Source organism: Diaporthe amygdali (assembly GCF_026229845.1).
Source record: "Diaporthe amygdali strain CAA958 chromosome Unknown NODE_12_length_1037015_cov_66_201586, whole genome shotgun sequence".
In the NCBI taxonomy this organism is placed as follows: domain Eukaryota; kingdom Fungi; phylum Ascomycota; class Sordariomycetes; order Diaporthales; family Diaporthaceae; genus Diaporthe; species Diaporthe amygdali.
Window position 1 is genome coordinate 668,009 of NW_026517032.1, and position 20,222 is coordinate 688,230.

General features: G+C 53.8%; 5 protein-coding genes across 5 annotated transcripts; 3 read left to right on the plus strand and 2 right to left on the minus strand.

Annotated features, from left to right (window-relative positions):
- Positions 1–3,722: 3,722 nt before the first annotated feature.
- Positions 3,723–6,367, plus strand: J7T55_001932 (uncharacterized protein; the record flags this gene model as incomplete). The annotated part of the gene is made up of 2 exons (XM_053142846.1): positions 3,723–4,668; positions 4,734–6,367. The coding sequence occupies 2 exons, from the start codon at positions 3,723–3,725 to the stop codon at positions 6,365–6,367; spliced, it is 2,580 nt and encodes an 859-aa protein (XP_052994384.1).
- A 4,789-nt stretch (positions 6,368–11,156) lies between these two features.
- Positions 11,157–11,580, minus strand: J7T55_001933 (oviduct-specific glycoprotein; the record flags this gene model as incomplete). Its single annotated transcript, XM_053142847.1, has 2 exons — positions 11,157–11,474; positions 11,527–11,580. The coding sequence occupies 2 exons, from the start codon at positions 11,578–11,580 to the stop codon at positions 11,157–11,159; spliced, it is 372 nt and encodes a 123-aa protein (XP_052994385.1).
- A 2,455-nt stretch (positions 11,581–14,035) lies between these two features.
- Positions 14,036–15,157, plus strand: J7T55_001934 (lpha beta hydrolase; the record flags this gene model as incomplete). Its single annotated transcript, XM_053142848.1, has 1 exon — positions 14,036–15,157. One exon carries the CDS (start codon positions 14,036–14,038, stop codon positions 15,155–15,157), a length of 1,122 nt encoding a protein of 373 aa, XP_052994386.1.
- An 818-nt stretch (positions 15,158–15,975) lies between these two features.
- On the plus strand, positions 15,976–16,732 carry J7T55_001935 (ribosome biosis protein nop16; the record flags this gene model as incomplete). The annotated part of the gene is made up of 2 exons (XM_053142849.1): positions 15,976–16,091; positions 16,174–16,732. 2 exons carry the CDS (start codon positions 15,976–15,978, stop codon positions 16,730–16,732), a joined length of 675 nt encoding a protein of 224 aa, XP_052994387.1.
- A 1,324-nt stretch (positions 16,733–18,056) lies between these two features.
- On the minus strand, positions 18,057–19,033 carry J7T55_001936 (uncharacterized protein; the record flags this gene model as incomplete). Its single annotated transcript, XM_053142850.1, has 3 exons — positions 18,057–18,525; positions 18,591–18,811; positions 18,881–19,033. 3 exons carry the CDS (start codon positions 19,031–19,033, stop codon positions 18,057–18,059), a joined length of 843 nt encoding a protein of 280 aa, XP_052994388.1.
- Positions 19,034–20,222: the final 1,189 nt, after the last annotated feature.

Sequence of the window (20,222 nt, forward strand, 5' to 3'; positions counted from 1 at the left end):
CCTGCCATCTCCACCGTCGTATCTTAATTCGCAGGTTAAATCAGCGACACTGGCCTGCCAGCCCGCCGACTGGCCCCAAAGATCCAACAACCCCGGCGCCTGACGTGCTTGCCTTGTCAACTCTGTCCTCGCGCCCGGCCTCTGTGTCATTGCATTGCAGGCCAGGCTGTGGGCTGAGGTGGAGCTGGGCGGGACGGCTCTAGCTGTGGCTGCCAGGGGGGCCCGCGATTCAACTCGCGCGATCCATCATCACGGAGCCCGGCGTTGAAATAGAGTAGACTACAAGGTTAACTGGGCAGGGTCTCGTGAGGACCATGATCGGCACTTAGCATTTTCGCTAGCTTCCGGCGCGCTTTACCCATTACTGATCGAATCGCGAATCATTTGCCCATCAACCCCCGCTTTATCTTTCACAACTCATAAACACGAGATGTTCATCAGGCAAAATATCCCCGACGGTACAGGGCGTTGCCCTGTAGCAGACAACAGTTGACCAGACTTGCCCAGCCGCCAGCCAGCTTGCCTCAACAGAGGCACCATCGGGGTGGCGGCTACTTCGGGCCTAGTCGCATCGAGGGGAGGCAGGGGAGGCGCGCTACCACTCGCCTTCTGACACAGAGTCGTGCCGGGTTAGCTTGACTCGATGCCAACGCCAACGGCACTGATCAAGCCGGCGCGGATGCAACGGCCGCGATTGAGTCTGAAGCCATCTTCTGGAAGCCATCGAACATTCTTGGCAGGCGTCTTCCCGCACGTATTGACCAATGTCTGTTCAGCAAGTAGGGAGGGGAAAACCATCCTACACCGACGCCAGAACCGGCCAGACGTTTTGGAAATGACGGTCACAATCCTCCAGTAGTCGTTCGATCACGAACTCAGTAATCGCAGTTGATAGTATCTTGCTGCAGCAGGAATTGAGTTTCGGAATCCATGAAGCGACAGTCACAAATCTGCATGCAGCCAACAAGGTTGCCTGCATTCCGCTCGCAGTGCCTTCCGATCAATGCCCCAAAAGCTTGCTGTTCGTCGCCTATGAGCTTGATATCGGATGGCACTTTCAGGAACATTTGACGTCGATGCGAACAAGTCTATCCAGGTCTTTCAGGCGAGGTCTGAGCAGAATCACGGTGTAACTTTTCATCGGCAGGTAAGCCCAAGCAGATGGCAGCAATTCGCATCTAGGCCAAAATCGTGCGCGTCGGTGTGCCAGGCAGCGAGCTGATTTAGTCTCACTTTCATCCCCTATTCTGTGCGGCTACGACGAACTTCTGACAGCACGAAGCCCTCAACCTTGAGACAATGATCGTTGGCGCACCTATTCCCCTCCCTAGACTAGGAGGAAGCCGCCGCTCGCTTACAACTTCACTGGGCGGATGAGACCGGCAAAGCAGACGTTCGGTTAGACATGCACAACGACATCACAGTGTGGGAGGCCGCTCTGCCTCGTGGCTCTTTGTCTCACATGGGCGCTCACCGATGCTCGTGGTGGCCGCACGTTCAGAAACCCCAAATGCGTGCACCTCGATAGCCTGGGCAGATGAAGACACCCACCCTCTGGACCCACCGAAGAAAAGATTGACAGGTGGTCGGTGCTCTAATCCGGCTGATGTCGACTCACCAAATCGAGATCCACAGCATACGAGCATTATGAATGATGGCGATAAGCGACGGGGTTTGTGCACGGTGTTCTGTCTCCCACACAATGTCGGTTGGTGGCGGCGACAATCCGACTAAAACCTGACAGATGACGATGACGACAAATCGGCACCAAATATTACCGCCTATGGAAAAGGCTGCCAGCCACACAGCTGTGGCAGAGAGCAGGCGACTGAATGGTAGCCTTGCTAAACACCACGACCTCATAATCATGGTGACATATAGCATTATCATTGGGCGAAATTAGGGATGAAAGGTCCAAGGAGCTACCAGTCAGTCTGCTTGTGAGCGCGAACCCTTAGCCAGCCGACTCACGCGGTTCCTGGACGTTGCAGGTTTATCGTGGCTATTGATCCTGGGCTGGCCTTGCAGTAGGTGGGCGACCCCAAACGGTCTCTCTGCCGGGCTGCCTCTGGTAGGCTACCGCGGCCAAGGGTGATTTGCTCCCCTTTCTTGACCTCCCTACGCCGCACATTTAATTTGCCCTGGGGACAAGCACGAGAGTCTCAAGTTATCACCTCATCTCATGGCGTCCAATGTTTGAGGAGCAGAGCAAAGGTCTTCGCGATTTGAGGTCGGACCCCGGACCGTGAGGCAGAACGACAGCGAATTATTCTTAGGGACTACCCATCAGCTAATCTAACACGATTAGCTTTTCACCCCACTCTCTCCAGTTGTGTGCTGTATTTCGTCCGAACCTCACGAGTCTCGTCTCTTTGGGGGGCTCTGGGCGCTCCCGGCAATGGCCCAATCAGTGTCTGACAACTTGATCCTCCCGCGCCAATGTCGGTGTTGCCCTCTCTGTCTCTGTGCCTTTGCCGCAGGGATGCATCGCACCTTCTTCCCTCTAGCTGCAAATCAACAGGGACCTCGGCCGACTCCATTGGTGCGAGTCGAGATGCAAGACGGGGTGGACGCAGGTGCTGGTGGATTGGAGCAGTGCCCTGGCTGTCCACCCTTGTACCCACGGAGGCACCACCGCGTTCATTGTCCCCTAACCTAAATTCGACAGCCCCACTCCGAAGTACCTGCGTACCGACTATGGGCCCCTGTTCGCAGCTGCTCGTGCAGGACATCCTTGTCGCACCTCAACGCTCGTCACTCCCAGGGCAGCAGGGTTGCGACCAGAGGTTGCAAGGGTGGCCGTGGGCGCCTCCTGATCAGTGGCTTGTGAATCTGCCCTTGTGCTCTCTCTCCACTTCTCTTGCAGCATCGCCCATCCTCCGGCATCTCCCTGGATTGCCATCGAGCCCGCTGTCCTCGTGCTGCCCGCTTCATCCTACCGTGAGTACTGCTCGAGCATGGTCGAAGGGAGAGAGACACAACAAGATCTTACTCAGCCCTCTTCGGGCAAAGACATGCTGGCTGAGAATCAGCACCAGTTGTTTTCCTTCAGTCACCTGCTCAAGAGAGGTGATCTTCTCGTCTGTGTATCTTCGAGCCAGAAGCTGGAACGAGCCATATGCAGCACAACCCCCCGTGAGGTATCCCTCCGTCGCTCTACCATCCATCCTTCACTGTCCAGTCGCAAGTGCGAGAAGGCAACCAGGGCTCCTGGCCAGCCCCCATCATCTCAGGTGTCCCGCAAACCTTGGAACCCACACACACACCTTTGATCTCTTAGCCTTTCGCCTCCCGGCTACACTCACAGATGAACCCCTGCTTGATAAGTGACCCATGTTGTACCTCCAAGTAACCCCCCGGGATGTGGTCCACAATGGATGCGATTGATGCACACACACACACAGGGCCCTCTCCACGTCGAGATGCCTTATTACCGGCTGAGGGACCTCCATCTACCGCTTCATCGCCTTCTGGCTGACCTCGTTATATCCCACCTCACCTCGCCCTTCCCTACTCCTGGACTAAGTCTGCTGTAGCAAGCTTTTTCCATATTACTTTCCATTTACCCTTACCAGTCAACATCTGCCGGTGGCATCGACCTCTTCCTCCATCCCAAACTCAGCCGCATCTGTAGTGCTCTCAGACTCCCAAAAAGAACTGTGGCAACCTGCAGCGCTTCACCATCTTTGCATCTCTCTGTACTGTTTGAAGATCTTTGAACCATGACTGTACCTCTACCTACTCCGTCGAACCCCAAGGCCGACGCCGCCGCGGTTCGGAAAAGAAGAAGACGTGCTCCTGCTGGCGGAGCCGCTGATGACTGCTTCACCTGTACCAAGAGGAGCGTGAAGTGTGATCGAAGGAGACCATACTGCTCGCAGTGCTTAGAAGTGGGCAATGAGTGCTCCGGATACAAGACCCAGTTGACTTGGGGAGTCGGTGTGGCGAGCCGGGGAAAGCTTCGCGGACTCTCGCTACCAGTAGCGAAGTCGCCTCCTGTCAATTCAGTCAAGAAAGTGTCCCCGGCGAGGGCTCGGGCGAATTCGACCCTGATGAACGGGCAAGAACACGGGCTTGCGGCAAATGCTGGCCACTGGAATGAGCCAGAGCAGCTCTCACCACGAAGCACTCGAAGCGACGTTGTCGATGGCCCGGTAGACCCACGATATCCTTCTTCTATGCCTGCAACGCCATTTCACAGTTACGACTTTTCCAAAATCTGTCACGCCGAGCCAACACCGCCTTTACCGGCAGGGCCTGCTCATTGGCATAATATGCCCTTTTCGGCCGGTCTGCCTCGAGAGGGACCACGGTTTCCCAAGTTGGGTCCCATTCTGGCACATGGTCCCCCCGAGCCACTCTCCGCCTCTATCGATTCCCTGAGCGAGGCCGACTACTTGTCGCCCCTCAGCCATACTTTCTCCAGGGACGACCTGCCCTTCGTCACCAGCCCGCCTCACATGTACGCCGAGAGCTACAACAGCGCCAACTCGCCTATTCCCCAAAGCCCAATTTCGTCTGTGATGATGGATCATCAACATCAACGGGCACCTACATCATGTCCTAGCCTTGTGTACGCTCCATCCGAGCCAAGTTCAAGCCTCCACTCACATCTGGATGGTTTTGAGGCTCACATAAGCAATCGTCTGATGGAGTACGAACCACTTGGTGAGATATTATTCGCGTCACAATTCGCCTTCTAAAATCAGCGGGACTAATGCCCACATTTTCAGCGACCCCTGGGTTGGACGCGTACAGCACCAGCGCCCAATCTGAAAGGCACTTTTGGGGGAAGTCAGCGGAGGAGGATGGCGCGTCCTCTCACCTTGTTCAGGATCAGTCACTCCCTTGGCCGTCAGTACTCGATCAGCCTGTGCTTCCAGTAAGCCCTGATCTTATCGCCAAAATGCCATTCTTCATGGACTATTACGAGAATACCATGTGCCCGGGCATGGTCTTCATAGATGGGCCTTCGAATCCCTTCCGGGAACACATACTTTCGCTCGCCACCGCCAGCCGAAGCCTGCAGCATGCCATTTGCGCTCTCGCGGCTTGCAATCTACGGATGAAGAGAAAATTGAGCCTTGCTCATGGTCAGGATGGGAAGCGTCAAAGCTTACCCGGTCCTGTCCCGGACCTTCGAACTGATGAACGGACGTTGTCAGAGGAATACCAGCACCGAAATCTAGCGGTGCATTTGCTCAACGAGCAGCTTAACGATGCAAACAAAGCAAGAGGCGACGCTGTCCTGGCCACAATTTTAATGCTATGTCACTACCGTATGGCGGAATCCGGAATTGCGAAATTCCATACCCAGTTTGCTGGAGTTAAGAAAATACTGGGCATGAGACGATCTTGCCCATTCCCTCCATCAAGGGATTCGGCATGGATGGAGGCACTTTTCACCTACTTTGACGCCATCTCAGCCAGCATCAATGACCGAGAAGCCCAGCTGAATACCTCATTCTATGGCGTTATGCCAGACGCGCAACTACTTCCACCTGGTGCAGAGAATTTTGTGGGCTGCGACCGAGAGCTCTTCAAAACAATCATCAAGCTTGGGAGACTGAACCTTCTCTCCCAGCATCGCGAGGTCCAGAGTCTCTTTGGCACTACGACCTCACGCGGCCTACCATCTCGTCCCGACTCGCCTCTCGAATCGCCCATTGGTCATATATATAAGCCGCAGCACCAGTTTGGTTCGGACATGCTTGGAAAGACCCACCCTCGATTCGATGGCAACGGCTTCAGCACCACCCTGGACGAAGACCAAATTTTGGTATCTAGCTTGTCCTCTTCGGCCGCCTACGATGACCACCGGTCAACGTTCTGGCGCGAATGGAAGGACGCGAGAATCGCCCTGCAATCCTGGGAATTCGATGCACAAGGCGTTATTGCTTCACAGCCCGCTGGCCTCACAGCAACACATGCGCAGGTCCGTGACTTAGGTTCCCTGTCCGAGGCATTCCGCTACGCGGCGCTTCTCTACACGGAGCGCCTGGCGAGCCCGAGTGTGCCAAGTGCGCACAACAACTTCCGCAACTTGGTTAGCCAAGTGGTTTACTACGCCACATCACTTGAGGCCGGGTCGTCTGCCGAGAAATTCCTCCTGTGGCCACTGTTCGTCGCCGGATCCGAGTGTGTAAACGAGATGCAGCAGGGCATTGTGCGCTCCAAGTGCCGCGAGATTATGTCCCGGTCCGGCTACATGAACAACCTCGCAGCGCTAGACGTGCTGGAGAGGATCTGGGCGGGCGAGGGTAGGGAGCAGCAGCAGGAGGGCAAACTCATGACAAGGAGGGGCCCGTTCAGCTGGACGCGATGTATTGGTGGCCCAGGGGTGGAGGTTGAGTGGATCATGTTCTAAGTCTGTTTACAGCGAGTTTTACTGGAATTGATGTGGGAAGACACACTACTGCAATGGGTAGCAAGTGGACTGGGAATGCATGGGATGCAGGCCCAAGAGGCCAGGAGCTAAAGGAGAAAAGGGACACTGCGAAGTCCTGGTTATCACGACGGGGAACGAGACACATGGCTCTCACGTATTGACGCACTTGTACGATTAGCTAGCTGGATTACTCATTACACGCGAACACGGGGTATTGGAAGGAGGTAGCCTTGTTTGTTGGGCCCTTCACATATCTACCGACCTGAATCAATACACGATGGAGATCATCGAGATTCCTGTATCATCTCATACTTGGCCCCAAAACTGTTGAGTGACCTAATTAGTCTTGCGTAGTGGGTGTCCCTTCTTGCCAGAGGCGTGGTCTAGATCACACCGGCATCGTCTCGTGGCTTCAGAATCCATCACCGTCCGTCCTCCTTAGCACCTCCGTCCCCTGAAGTGTGTGCCAGCAAAACCCATCGTCATCCTTGGAACAAGGCGTGAACCTTAGATTCCCAAACTTGGGGGGCTCGGTGGCCGAACCTGGTCTGACCTCACAGATTGACTCCGTGCTGCATGCATTGCACCTCTGACAGTCACGCCAAGCCCTCGTAGCAGCAAGCTTGTCTCCATCCCAGTCCTGTTTTGTTGTGCCCTCGTCCGAACGTCCCTCCCCCCCCAAATTAATCGTATTTGACAAGCAGCCTGCTTAATCACACATATAATCCGCATGGGCTATGCTTATAAAGTGGGGAACCGGGTTGATAGGCCCTGCAATATGTCAGAGGATAATGTTACTGTTAGACGTGCTGCATTCCCGATGTGTCCATGTCAGTCAGTCAAGCCTGTCCGCCCTACCCGGACCGGAAAATACGCCATACCTCTCATTCCCCCCTCCTCCCCAAACAAACCGCGATGTATCCCCCAGGGCGGGTCCCAAGAGCGGGCTTTCGTGCTGCCAGGGAGATTACTCAAGGGAGGAGGCAGGGAGGGGCCAAGTATGTAGTGTATCCCGTAATGGCTGATACTCGAACGGGGCGGTGCAACAGCAGGCGGCACCACACCATTGCGCTCGGAAAGACCCATAAATGCCCTGCCCTATCACCATACTGGTGAGAGTCCCCGGTGGTGGTGCAACCCCCCCTTTTACTCTGCTGCGGTTCCACCCCTGGTTGTTTCTGCCCTGTAGATCCGGACGGCCAATTTTGCCCCGGTTCATGCCGGACCTGGCCACCTTTTGTCGATCGGGATATTCTGGGACAAGTGGGTAAGTATTGTTGACTGAACGTGTGCTATAGCCGGCGAGTGGTATAATGAGCCTCTTCTTTACGCGCCGCCGGACCGAGACTACGTGTGAACAGAGGACATGAAAGTCGATCATGACAAAGGTCATGACATTACGAAAACAAAAACGAAGTAGGCTTTCTTGTGCGTCCTGTGGGGGGACATGCAGAGTGCAGGTTAGGCTTGGCCACTCATCCAACCCACGGGTTTCGTACCCACGATGCCTGTGCTCTACATTTTGCATCGTGATCTTAAACCGTCGATTCCCGTCCCACCCACTCGACTTAGCCTTCATTAAAGGGCAGCCATCCTCCTCACACAAGAGAATGGGGACCCCATGCAGAGAAGGAGGACCTAGGTCGCCAACACATCCAACTCACACCACCCCCTCTACCACAGGTGCCATCTCCTGCTGCAGTCCGCGCCGAGCAGCCACACGGGAGGCAGAGCACTGCCAGAAGCATGTCACCCGCAGCTCGCCTTATCTCCCCCACCCCGCGTCCACCCCCCCTTCACAACCACCACTGCAGCCCGAGTTTGCTTCTGGAAGGACGGGAAGTGCTTCCATCTCCTGCTGGGCAAGCCCCTTCTCAAAGAGAGTCCGGCGCAAGGCACTGCTCCACTACCGTGCTGATTGGGGGGGAACACTTGCATCGGTGGTCCACTGCAACCGTCCTACTTACCGTATGCCGGCTCTGGTGCCGTCGTCACGTCGCCGGCGAGACGCAGACCAGGCGCCACCATCACCACCCACCCTGACCCGCGACGTCTTCTAGAAGCCAGCATAACGCGGGATACGATATCAAAATCGTTCCAGAACTGCCTTCCTACACCGGAAAGGCGTCAGCCGTAACCATGCTGGTGTGGCTTCTTCCATGGTTCCATCGTGCTTCTAGCGCCGCTGGTGATACCAGCTAGAGAGGTGTGAGTGTGTGATTTCCTAGCGCAGTAGTTCATTAACGCGCCCGCGGAAACCAAAACCTGACCCCCCTACCCTCCCTTAGCGCCCTCGTTATTACTGACCTGGCGGGCGCTCTGGCGCTCTGGTGGGCTCCTGGCCCAGGTACACCAGGCTAGCCTCAAGCTGCAAGAGAAGCTGGCTAGAAGCCCGGGAATTTGGCGCTAGAAACCGAAGCGCCAGGGAGGAAGGGTGACGACAAGCGGGGGATATGCTTGATGATGATGATGATGGCTTCAAAATCCAGAGCCTCGAGCGCGCACACCCATACACGGAACCAAACTTGCACAATTGCCCAATGCATTCACGCCAGACACGCTATCATGCAGCGAGGAGGGGGGACAGGAAAGAAAACAAGGCGTCAACACCGATGACAAACAGCGTCGCAGCAGGCTTTCGAAACCTCCGCTCGCTTCTCTTCACTTATTGATCTCGTGAGCTCTGGCCCCAAGCCCCGGCCTGACCCCCGGCCACCCGGCTGGCGAGGTCTCACAGGCGCATGTGACATGCCTCTCCCCACACCAGTCTTTCTTCACCGGCCCTCCCCAGGCTCGATCAGCTTCAGGACCTAGAACAACCGGAAGCCGCGACAAGCAGGCTGCCTGTGTATGCTGCGTTTCCAGCTCTGGCTGTCTCGTGTTCTGCGCCTCGTAGAGGGATTTGAGCACCAGAATCCTATGGGGCTGGGGGCAGGCACACCACACCCCCAGCAGACGCGAGCTGACCACACCCTGCAGGCGACAGGAAGCTTTTCAGCTCTGAATGATGGCGAGGTGGCTGGCAGGTGTCAACAGATCGGAGCTTGTCATGACCAGTCCGCGATGACAGGCATGACAAGATGGGTCCCTCTCGACGGACCCTACCGGCCGAGGCCTGAGTCTAAATCCACAGGTCGGGGGCCCATGGATGATGGACGATGGATGGAGGAGCCAGGGCAAGAGACGGCAGCAGGTACTCGCAAGTACCCAGGCTGTTGTTCCCCATCCAGGGGCCGGGATTTAGGAGGGGGGAACCATGGATCGGTCCAACCGCCGTTGCAAGCCCAGAAAAAAAAGTTGGGATGATGGATTAACGTCGTTTTCGTTCCTCGCTCTCCCTCGCTGCGGTTTGCTTGCTGGGCCTTGCTGCAAGCGCCGTAGGCTGGCCGCCCGCGTTGTCAGGGGACCCGCACCCTAACGCGCTTTTGGGCATCACCTCCGGAGCCCGCCAAGACATAAAGGTGATCCGCGGGGTCCTTTCACCTCCGCTCTGTGCCTCACCAGCCCGGCAGCCATGGGCACTAAGTCAGTCCCATGGGTCTCGGTGAGGACACTCCTTTTGCTCTCATCCAAGTCGGCTATTTCGAGAACTTTGTTTGCCGAGGAGGTATGACGGCAGCAGCTTATTTGCATCTTGAGCTGCGGCCATCTCGAGGAAAGATCAAGATATTTAAGTAGCACGGCGCGGCCAGTCCTGCAGCAGTTGAGCGTATAACGGCTCGACGGAGTAAAGTACGCTGGGAGCAAAAATACCGGGATACGTACGAATCGGGGACAACGGCGCCGGCGGCTCTCTCCTGCGGACGGCGGCGGATCCCGACTCCAAATTTACGCTTCCTTCAGCCCGAAACTCAAAATTACGCACGGATGTTACGGAGTGCGCCGCTACAATGGATGCACATGTTACAGGTAACTTTAACTTTGCAGGTGCAGACAAGATTAGATGGAGACAACCTTATCGGTGTCTAAGCTTCAGGAGGCTCTCGCAGGGTCGGACAAAATTTCTAACGTCCAAGTTACCACCGGCGCGGTGTTTATGTCTAGGTTACAAGAAATCATACTCTGAACACTCGAATGTAAGAAATAGAACTTTATAATCTTGATTGACCAGCATTTTCCTTGCACAGAAAATTACAAGTGTAAGCTATGCCTCGGAAAAATGGTATTGACGCATGTGATATTGTAATGTTTGTACTTCATGGGGTTGTGAGGAAAGGTGATGAAGTCTTGACTTGAGACAGGAAGAAGCTGTTAGTCTCCTGCCTCTTCTACGTGTTTGCTGACGACTGGAGATTATTCTCTTCCTCGTGCTGTAGAACTTGCGGTTCCATAATTCCTTCCTCTAACTGGTACCCGAGTTTCAACACTTTACCGTAGAAACAACACGTCTTTATTCTAGAGAGACTGGGGCAAGGTATACTCGCAGCAGTCATTTATTTCCACATAGACAATGGTGATCTCAAATGTTTCTCAAGTATTTGTGTATATGCCTATGTTCTTTAACAGCCAGAAGCAGTAGAAGAAGTGACAGAGCACTCATAGAACAAGATGCCCTTCCCATTGAAATTTCTCTTTCTATGGCTTCCAAAATCGGTGCTGGTGACGAGTCTAGATAAAGTAAAAAGCAATACCACTCGAAGATAATAATAGACTGCTGTTCTACGGATCCTTTGATTTGCCTTCCAAGTTCAGCACTAAACTTGTTTGCTTCTGTTCCCTTGTTCGTGACCTCGTGAGCCCTACAGCTATGTGCTTTGTCACCACGTCGTCAAGCCCACGCTTTTCCTGAGCCATCATTCTTGTACTCGCGCATTCTGTTCTGACCCTTGACCTCGAATGTACCATGAGAAAACTGTGAACGGATCAACTGGGTGATAGATTTGTTGGCATGGGCTTCGGCATACAGTGTTGTATCGCTATGCACTGCGACGCGGCCCCATAGAGACGGAGAAAATAGCCACTTCATCTGATCGTAGAGTTCATCATCTTTGAGGAACCCATGCCAGCAGTCTTCGAAGATAATGTTCAGAGCTTTGGTAAGTGATTCAATGCCTTCATCGTCATCTTCGTCTCCTCTCGGCGACACCTAAGCGTCTGCGATACCGAAGAATGACAGGAAATATCTCAGGCTTGCCTACCGTTCGTAGGAATTGGTTGGTTGGAGAGAAGTTGGTTGACCCAAGAGATGCCATAGATATTGTCGAGCCTCAACGCATGTTCATCAAAGTGCTGATCTTAGATAGCAACCATTGCGCAAGTCGGCGAAGTCAACAGCTTGCCTCAGACACTCACTCTCATTCTGTCCTTATATAGCAGAATGATGTGTCAGCTCATAGAGAAGCATATCGGATTGTTGGATTTCTCTGATTTCCCTCGTAATTCGCAAATGAGGCAGTATAACGCCAAACTCTTGCTCAGGAGCAAAGCGTAGCGAGCAAATTAATTGTGCTCTCTTCATAACTTGCCCATCCGAGACTACGCAACCACCAATCGGCTTGTTTGATTTTATAGTATATCTCTTTCAATAATTCTATTCGCTTTCTATCGTATTTTTGAGAAGGTCTTGCAGGAGATGTTGATGTTGTCAGTTGCTTTTGAAGTTCAAAAATACATTTTATTCCTAAGACCGCTGTAAAATAATGACTTACATACAATCACTCAAAGATGGGTGAATGAGTAGTAGTTTAGGGTCGCACTATGTGTCAAATCAAGAACGTCACCCTTTTGGGCTGTGTCTTTCCCTTAGATACATTGCTCCAGCTCCCTAGCCAGGTTGAAACCCTGTGATGCAAGCATTTTAGGAGGTTCGGCCACGTCTCACCAGGCTCTGATAACGTGGTTCTCTTATTGAGTGAACGTTGGTCAAATCCAGTGAAGGGGGTCTCCTCCGGCTCGAGGTCGCTTCAACCGCCGCTTCTACTGGCGCCACTACCAGTCTGGCCCTTACTTGAATTATCTATCCGTCTTCTTCTTCGCCATCTTCACTGATAGCATCAGGTCTAGAAATTGATTAGAGGTATCCGCGGTACCTCACTTGCTTCAAAGTCGATGGTAGGAAGGGGCGATGGACAAATGTGGAACGCAGAGTTTCTTTGGTGCATAATTTGTACCGAGCAATATTCTTTCAGACCAAATATGCCGCTCTAATGGCAAGATCTGTTCTGATTCAGGGTTTGGCAATTGCTGCTCATCTAGTGGCTTTTGCGGCGGCTCAGACGTACGTTGTTGGCCGGGCTGCCAGTCTGGCCTCGGAACATGTGCTTCTGTTGCCAGCAACATTTCTACGAACAGGTCCTGTGGGGAAAGTGCCAAGATTTTGTTGAGCCACAAAACAGCACCTGCTTACGTTCACATGGCTACGCCGTGTACAAGTCTTCCTGGCTTCTACAGATTTGCAAAGGGTCAAGCTTTGGTGATTGCTGCTCAGCCAATGGCTTCTGTGTCGCTTCAGCAGACCATTCCGCAGCAGGGTGCCAATCTAGTTTTGGTACCTGTAATACTGAATCTGCAAATATGTCGGCTTATGGCATTTGCGGGAAGAACAAAAAGTCCTGTAAAGGGCCCGGCTTTGGGGGTTTTGTTCTTCGTGCAACTTCTGCGGTGCGTCTTCTACGCATTGTGGAGCTGGATGTCAAACATGTTTTGGAACTCGCAAAGCTGGAGGAGCGAAGTATGTCGACTGATGGTGTTTGTGTTATGAACAGGAAGACCTGCAGGGGAGCGACAGGATTTGGAAATTGTTGTTCGGCGAGCGGATGCTGTGGCACACCTGCTGCCCACTATGGTATTGGCCAAGGTTGCCAGGCGGCTTTTGGTGACTGTTTCATAACTTTCGGCTCTAAATATCTAGTGAAGAGAGTCTTCAGTCGAAAGTCAACTGAAATCATCCCTCAGGAATATTACGCTTGAAGAAGTATAACTTTCAAGTCACAGTGATTATTGGTATCGCAGTAGGACTCCTGGCCCGAAACCTAACAATCACGAAAAACGTGCAGGGTTCGTGTCTTCCCAAAGAAGCTAATTATTTGTAAATTTGTAAGAGTGCGAGTCCGTGAGGGTCGGCAGGGCTTGTGTTGTGTCATTTCCAAAGGTTTGAACCTGCGACGCGATGAGAGCCCCCAGAATTCGGACGTATGAGCGAGTGACCTGTCTGCGCTGAGCACCTTGATCATACAGCGGTGCCTGATGAATGAAATTTGATTTCGCATCACTGGTCGCCAGGATATTCGGGCAAAAATGAATCTCAAAAATGCTGGATATGGTAGGGCCGCATGGACTGGAGATGGAGGCAATCTGGATGTATACTGCAAGAGAGGCAGTTGGGCAGCGTTGACTGAAAAGAAGTGATCAAAACTAATGCGATGAATTGCTGTATTAAGACACTAATAGGTCCTAGAAATAATGAAAAGCGCGATTGCTAACAGTCGAGTCGGAAGGAATTACCCCGTATTAGGACTCCCGTCAGCTTACAAGATTAACGCCACTGAGACACATGAGGTCAGCCTTCGTATAAGCGCACCTGGAAGCTTACACCAACTTTCATTCTTGGGGTTTGCTTATAAACCTGGGAATGCACCCCGGATTCGAGCACATCTAGACCGCAAACATTTAGTCCTCCGTCCTAGATCGCTAATTCTCGAATCGAATATGGCCAGTACTTTCCCAGAGCGCGTGTCTCGAATGCTGGGACCCTACAGAACGCCGGTCATTCTCACATCATGCGCCGCCCTGCTCATCACACCATTCGTCTGGAAGAAATTCACCTATACTCCTGAGCTGCTCCCTCCGATACCCAAAGACTACCAGTACCGCCTCCATCTCGTCGCCAAAGACGGCTCATCCTCATTCACGCTCCCCGACGGCAGAAAGATCGGGTACGCACAGTATGGGGATCCAAATGGCAAGCCAATCATCTCTCTGCACGGCATCCTCGGCTCGAGACTCGAGAGCGCACTCCTCGATGCCAACGCCAAAGAGCTTGGAGCGAGGATCATCGCCATTGAGCGGCCGGGAATTGGCTGGAGCGACCCAAGCCGGACACCGCTGAAAGAGAGGAGAGTGATTGACCACGCCAAAGATGTAGAGGCACTGGCTGAACATCTTCAGGTGAAAGAGTACGCTGTACTCGGAACCTCGGCGGGGGGTCCTTATGCCTTGGGCTGTGCACACTCCCTTCCGTCATCCTCCTCAAAGCCGGCTCTCCGAGCTGTTGCCATTTTGACAGGACTGGGCTTGCCGGATATGAGCCAGGCTTGGCCGCCATTTGTGGTTTTCTTAAACAGGACTTTCGATCTTCGATGGGCTATGAGGTGGATATTCACCAGATCTGCTGCGTGGCAAATGCATCTCTCGGACGAGGAAAGAATGGAAGGGTTGCGACGGGAAATTGATCTGAAGAAAACCCACCCGGCGGACGTCGAGACGACAAGACGTGCCGACTACCCAGATTTGATGCGCCTCTTCCTCTGCTCCGCTCGCGAAGCCGTGTCCCAAGGCTGGGAAGGCTTTTTGGAAGACATTGCAGTCCTCTCCAAGGATCCGGGCTTCCGCGTGGAGAACATTCGTCCTGATATACCGATACAACTGTGGTGCGGGACCGACGACACCAATGTCTCACCCAAAGCGGGCGAGGAGACTGCGGAGCGGCTCAGAGCTGGTGGCAATACGAAGGTGGAGCTGCATATGGAGGCAGGCCACACACACGGGAGTACGCAGGTGAAATTCCAGAAAACCGTGCTCAAGGATTTATTGAGGGCTATGGACTCCTAGGCCGGCTCTTCGCTCGCGATCATTGTACTCTACTTTTTCTGTATCAATAGAACGACTTGGACTGGGTGTGGGATAATTGATATAGCGTCTCTCTTCACAATATCTTCTACGTCTACGCCAGATTGCGTCATATAGATCGGACACTCTAGGCTTGATTTTATCTTTTCAATACCGGCGTTCACGACTACACGATGTGTACTTGACAACATGCCCTATTCAAGGCTTGCTTGCACTGACTGGAGCTTGAGGATCAGCTTGACATTGGAGAAATTCCGGAGGACCCGAAAGACCAGCAGCTCTCTGGAGGATCTATGTAGGTGAGCACTAGAGTCCTCTACGAAAGTGACTGGTTGGTCAAACTTCTGATGAGCCGAACTAATATCAAAGGATAGAAATGTTCAATCCTTCTGGACCGAAGACCTGCTTTTCCCTGGCACTGCGACTTCGATCCTTGTTGTCAGCTCGCAATAAGAAAACTGCAAGATTCTCGTCGCGAAGGTCAAGATATTGACCAGTTGGATAGTGACAAGATACACTTCCCGTTTTGTCGTTCTATGACTGAAACCTCTAGCTATTTTACTCATTTGAGTACAGTCGTTGAGTAGGCGGCACTAAAATGGGCCTATCGATAGGTGGGGTCTCCCTGTAACTTACAGCACATTCACACGTGCAGATAAGATAAGATAGCCTTATCGTCCTCAAAATTTACGGCGGCTCCCAGTCGACGGATAACTTTCGTTCGAGTAGCAAATCAATCCCGCGTACTACGATACATTCCCACTTTGTGAGCAAGGACACGGATTGAAATCATTGTCACAATGGGTCGTGATCTTCAAAAACGCAAGAATCGGTCCTCGAGGGCAACCATCAGGCAGCCCAACAGGCTCAAGAAGCCCCTCAACCCTTTGGGCAACAGCATCATCGCAAAGAACTGGTAGGTCCCTGAGCCCCTGGGCGAAACCACGATGAGCCGCCCAGTCAGCCCGTATGACTATGTCTGACACAGAGTCGCACAGGAACAAGAAAGAAACCCTCTCCCAAAACTACCGCCGCCTCGGCCTTACGGCAAAATTAGGCAAGGCCACCGGCGGCGTCGATCCAGCGACCAAGGTGTCGGCGCCCAATGGCGGCGCTCAGGACCCCCTCGCCGTGACCCCAAACAGCGGCGCCGGTGCGGCCTTCCGGAGCGTCAAGGTGGAGCGCGACGCGGACGGCAAGATCGTGCGCGTGCTGCGCAAGGACAACCCGCTCAACGACCCGCTGAACGACCTCGAGTCCGAGTCCGAGGACGACGACGAACAAGATGACACGGCCAAGAACGCGGCCAAGAAGAGCAGCACCAGCGCCGGCACAACGAGGGTGGTGGACCAGCTCGAGGCGGAGGCCAGCCGGCCCACCGAGGCGCATAAGCGGCACCAGTCGCAGCAGGAGCGCGAGTGGCTGGCGCGGCTGTTGGCCAAGCACGGCGACAACACGGCTGCGATGGCGAGGGACTTCAAGCTGAACCCGATGCAGCAGACCGAGGCGAACATCTCGAGGAAGTTGAGGATCTACAAGGCGAATCATCAGAATTGAGAGGGGCGAGTTGAGCTCTCCTGCCTGATCGAACCGAGGAACAATATGTCCTGGCTGTGTACCGTCAATTCAGGAAAGGGTTGAAGGGCCCTTGCGAGAATGAACAAGCGACGGGCTGAACTTGATAAGGGCTTTCAAGAAGAACGTATCATTGTGGGATCATGGTAAATGCAATGAGGGTACCCGAGCAGTCGAGATGCGCTCGATCACGGTGTAAGCCCTTCAGGCGAGATGTCCGCCCAGGCGAAAAGGTATTGGCCGGGAACAGAGTATGCCGAAGCCGAAAACCAACCATGCCTCGCTGACCTCCCTCGCTGGCCGGCTGCGACATATATCTACATGGCCACGAGACTTTAATCGCTCCAGCGAGCGAGGAATTGCATGACATGGGCAGCAGGAACACCGCGGTGAATCGAGTCACCAAATCAATCATGGCGTTTGGAGTAATGGAGGAAGGTGGCATAATTCGCGAAACAGGCATAGAGAAAGAAGCTTGAGAATTGGTGTAAGTTGAAAACACCTTTCGCAAACAAGAATCAAGCAATTCCATTTATTAGCTCAAAGGTGAGCTCGACGAGCAAGTACTGTGACTCTATTCTGAATGCCCGCCTGCCACCGCAGCCATGTGAAGTGGCCCGCTCAACAATGCATCGGACGGACTGCGATTGGGTAACTCTTCAGGTTCCCAAAGCCCGTTCTTGTCGAAATATTTTGCTTCGGATGAACCGCTACGAGGGAGGCAATTTTGGCCCTCGGCTTGCAACCTTAGAGGGCGAGGGTATCAAAACGGGATCTCCATACATCAGCAAGGAACTATGGTCCAAGTTGAGTCAACTACATCACTCATATCAGAAGTCTTCTGTAGGTAGGCAAGTTTGCTGATGTTTCTACCATTTGCCTGTGCCGGCAGTACGACCAAGACGAGGCCCGGCTCCTGCAATGCCCTTAACAATGTATCGACATGACATAACCAGCATTAGGTACACCAAAAAACAAAGAATCAAGAACGCCTCCAACACCATCACAATGTGTTGTCCAGGGGGTCTGTTTCCCTGTCAGTTGTACAAGCAAAAGACAGCTTTTCCCTGCGCCCAGTCATGACCGTTCCATGATCGTCTATCCCTCAATTCACTCGTCGGCCGGACTGGCGTGGAAGGAAATCTTCCCACGTCGTACCCGAACCCGGTGTCTGAACTACATGATCCCTCATTATATTCCCGCCCCGTGCGTAAACGCTGCAAACGCCCCCACGTGCCTGCACAACAGCTCATCGACCCATACAGGGCGTTGAGGTCATGCTCGCTAACTAAGCACCGCAGATGCATTACTGTACCCGGCTGTAGTCCGCAGATGGGAATGTGACCGGCCTGTCATCATAGTCGTCTGCGGCCGCAGGAGGCGGCGCATACATGTGACCAGCCGGCGGCGCAGGCGAGGTGTGAGAGCTGTACTCGTTGTGGTGATCGAAGGATGGGTTGTGCATGGCAGCTGCACCACCGTACGAGGTGTCGGCGGTGTAGGGGTTAATGTCATGCGTGTCGTGTCGGGTGGAGCTAGTACCCATGTTACCTCCGTATGGAGAAGCGTTGAACTCGGGCTCGTCGTCATGGTCGTTCATGCCGACGGGGGCGTAGGCCTCCTCGTCGGCAGGAGCGGTGGAGAAGGCGGCCTTGTCCGGGTCGATGCTGTTTGTCCGGGGGCCGCGAGACGTCTCGTAGCCGGGCAGGACGCCGTTGAAGTTGTAGTATCGGTAGGTGGCCAGGGAGACCAGGGTGGTGCCGGCCCAGAAGAGACTAATGTACAGAAGTCTTGTCAGCTTGCTATTCCCAACCGTCTCGTAAGGCTAGGCTCAACTTACGTCTCAAAGACACCCAGGCCGACGATGGCCTTGCTTGGCCCGCAGGCGGAACCACAGTCGTTGGCTGTGTTGTAGGCAGCTTGTGTGGCGAATGCAGACAGCCAAATGATGGCGAAGATAAAGTCAAAAACAAGCATGGCCTTGGGGTCGGCTATCCTCCTGGCGCGAGGGTATCGAGGGGCCATGATGAGGTATATCCACGCTGGGACGGACAGGAAGCACTGCGTCGGAGGATTGTATTAGCATTGCTGGTGGGCATGCGATTGGGATTGAGATTGAGGCGGACTCACCACTCCAAATGTCCAGCCATTGTTGCCGTTGATATCACCCCCTTTGAAGACGATAATCTCGAGGACCCAGATGGTGACAGATATGACAATCTGGATGATGTGGAGGATCAACTTGTAGAGGGGAATCTTCTCATGGTCGAACTCGAGGCCCATCTTGCTGACTAGTGATGTTCTGTGTCTATTCTATGGTCGTGTTCGTCGGTGCCAATCCCACGCGTGAAGGTGACGATAATTTGTGCCTCAGTAGCTTTCTGTAGCTGTCTGAAGCTTGGTGGTGGTGGTTGGTGTTGGTCGGCAGGGGAACCAGAACCACTGCAGGCGGTCTAGACAAGCCTAGCGCAGTTGTGAACCCAGGGTGTGCTGTGCTATCAGTCAAAAATGCAGTGGTTCGCAGACACTCGACTTGGCAGGGCAAAGAATGGCGAGTAAGCGAGGCAAAGCGATGCGATGCGATACTGTGCGAAATACAGATGTTGGAGGTTGAATGCAAAGGCGATCAATGAGTGTTCAAGTGTGGTCTGGTCGGGTCAGGTCGAGTCGAGTCGAGTGGTTTCGTTGCAGTCTGACGTTGAAGAGAAAAACGGTGGGTGGGTGGGATGAGCAGGAAGGGGGTACGCGAGGTCAAAGAGGCAAGAAAAGGAAGGGGCAGGGCAGGACAGGGCAGGGGAAGGAAAAGAGGCCACGGCTGAGGCCAAGCCCAGCCATCCTCACCCACGAGCCATGTCGTCCCGTCTGGAGAGGGAGTCTACGAGTCTGCTCCTTGCTTGCACTCTGGCACTTAGCACAGCAGCCGCACCGCAGCAGCACGGGCAACGCAACGCAACGCGACTTGGGTCTCCTGCTCCTCCTTCTCCTCCAGCTGCTCCTCCTATTGACCCGGCACTCAGCCAGCCAAGCCACACTGGAGCGAACGAGACAGCGGGAAAACCGCGCAGCCACAAAGCGCGACCCATTCTTCCAAGGTTCCCGGCACAAGGCGCTGCTCACTGGATGGTCGACAGGGAAATAAGCGGACCATCACTGGCCCAGACCCAATCAACTTGACACCCAGGCTGGCTGGGGGGTGCGATGACCATTGCCTGCAGCTGCATCACGGCATGGGTCCGTCGCACTGCAGCTCATGTCAAATCGCCGTGCCGCCACAGGCAGATTCGACTCTGCGTTTTGCAGCTAATGCACTCCTACCTAGGCCTAGGGAGCAAGGGGTCACCAGACTATGAGACTACGAGATGCATCAGCACGAGTCCCTATGGCAACCGACAAACACACGGACGATGACAACAACAACGCCAACGCGGTGCTCGGACTGATTGATGAGAGCCTCAACAAGTTTCAAAGCTCG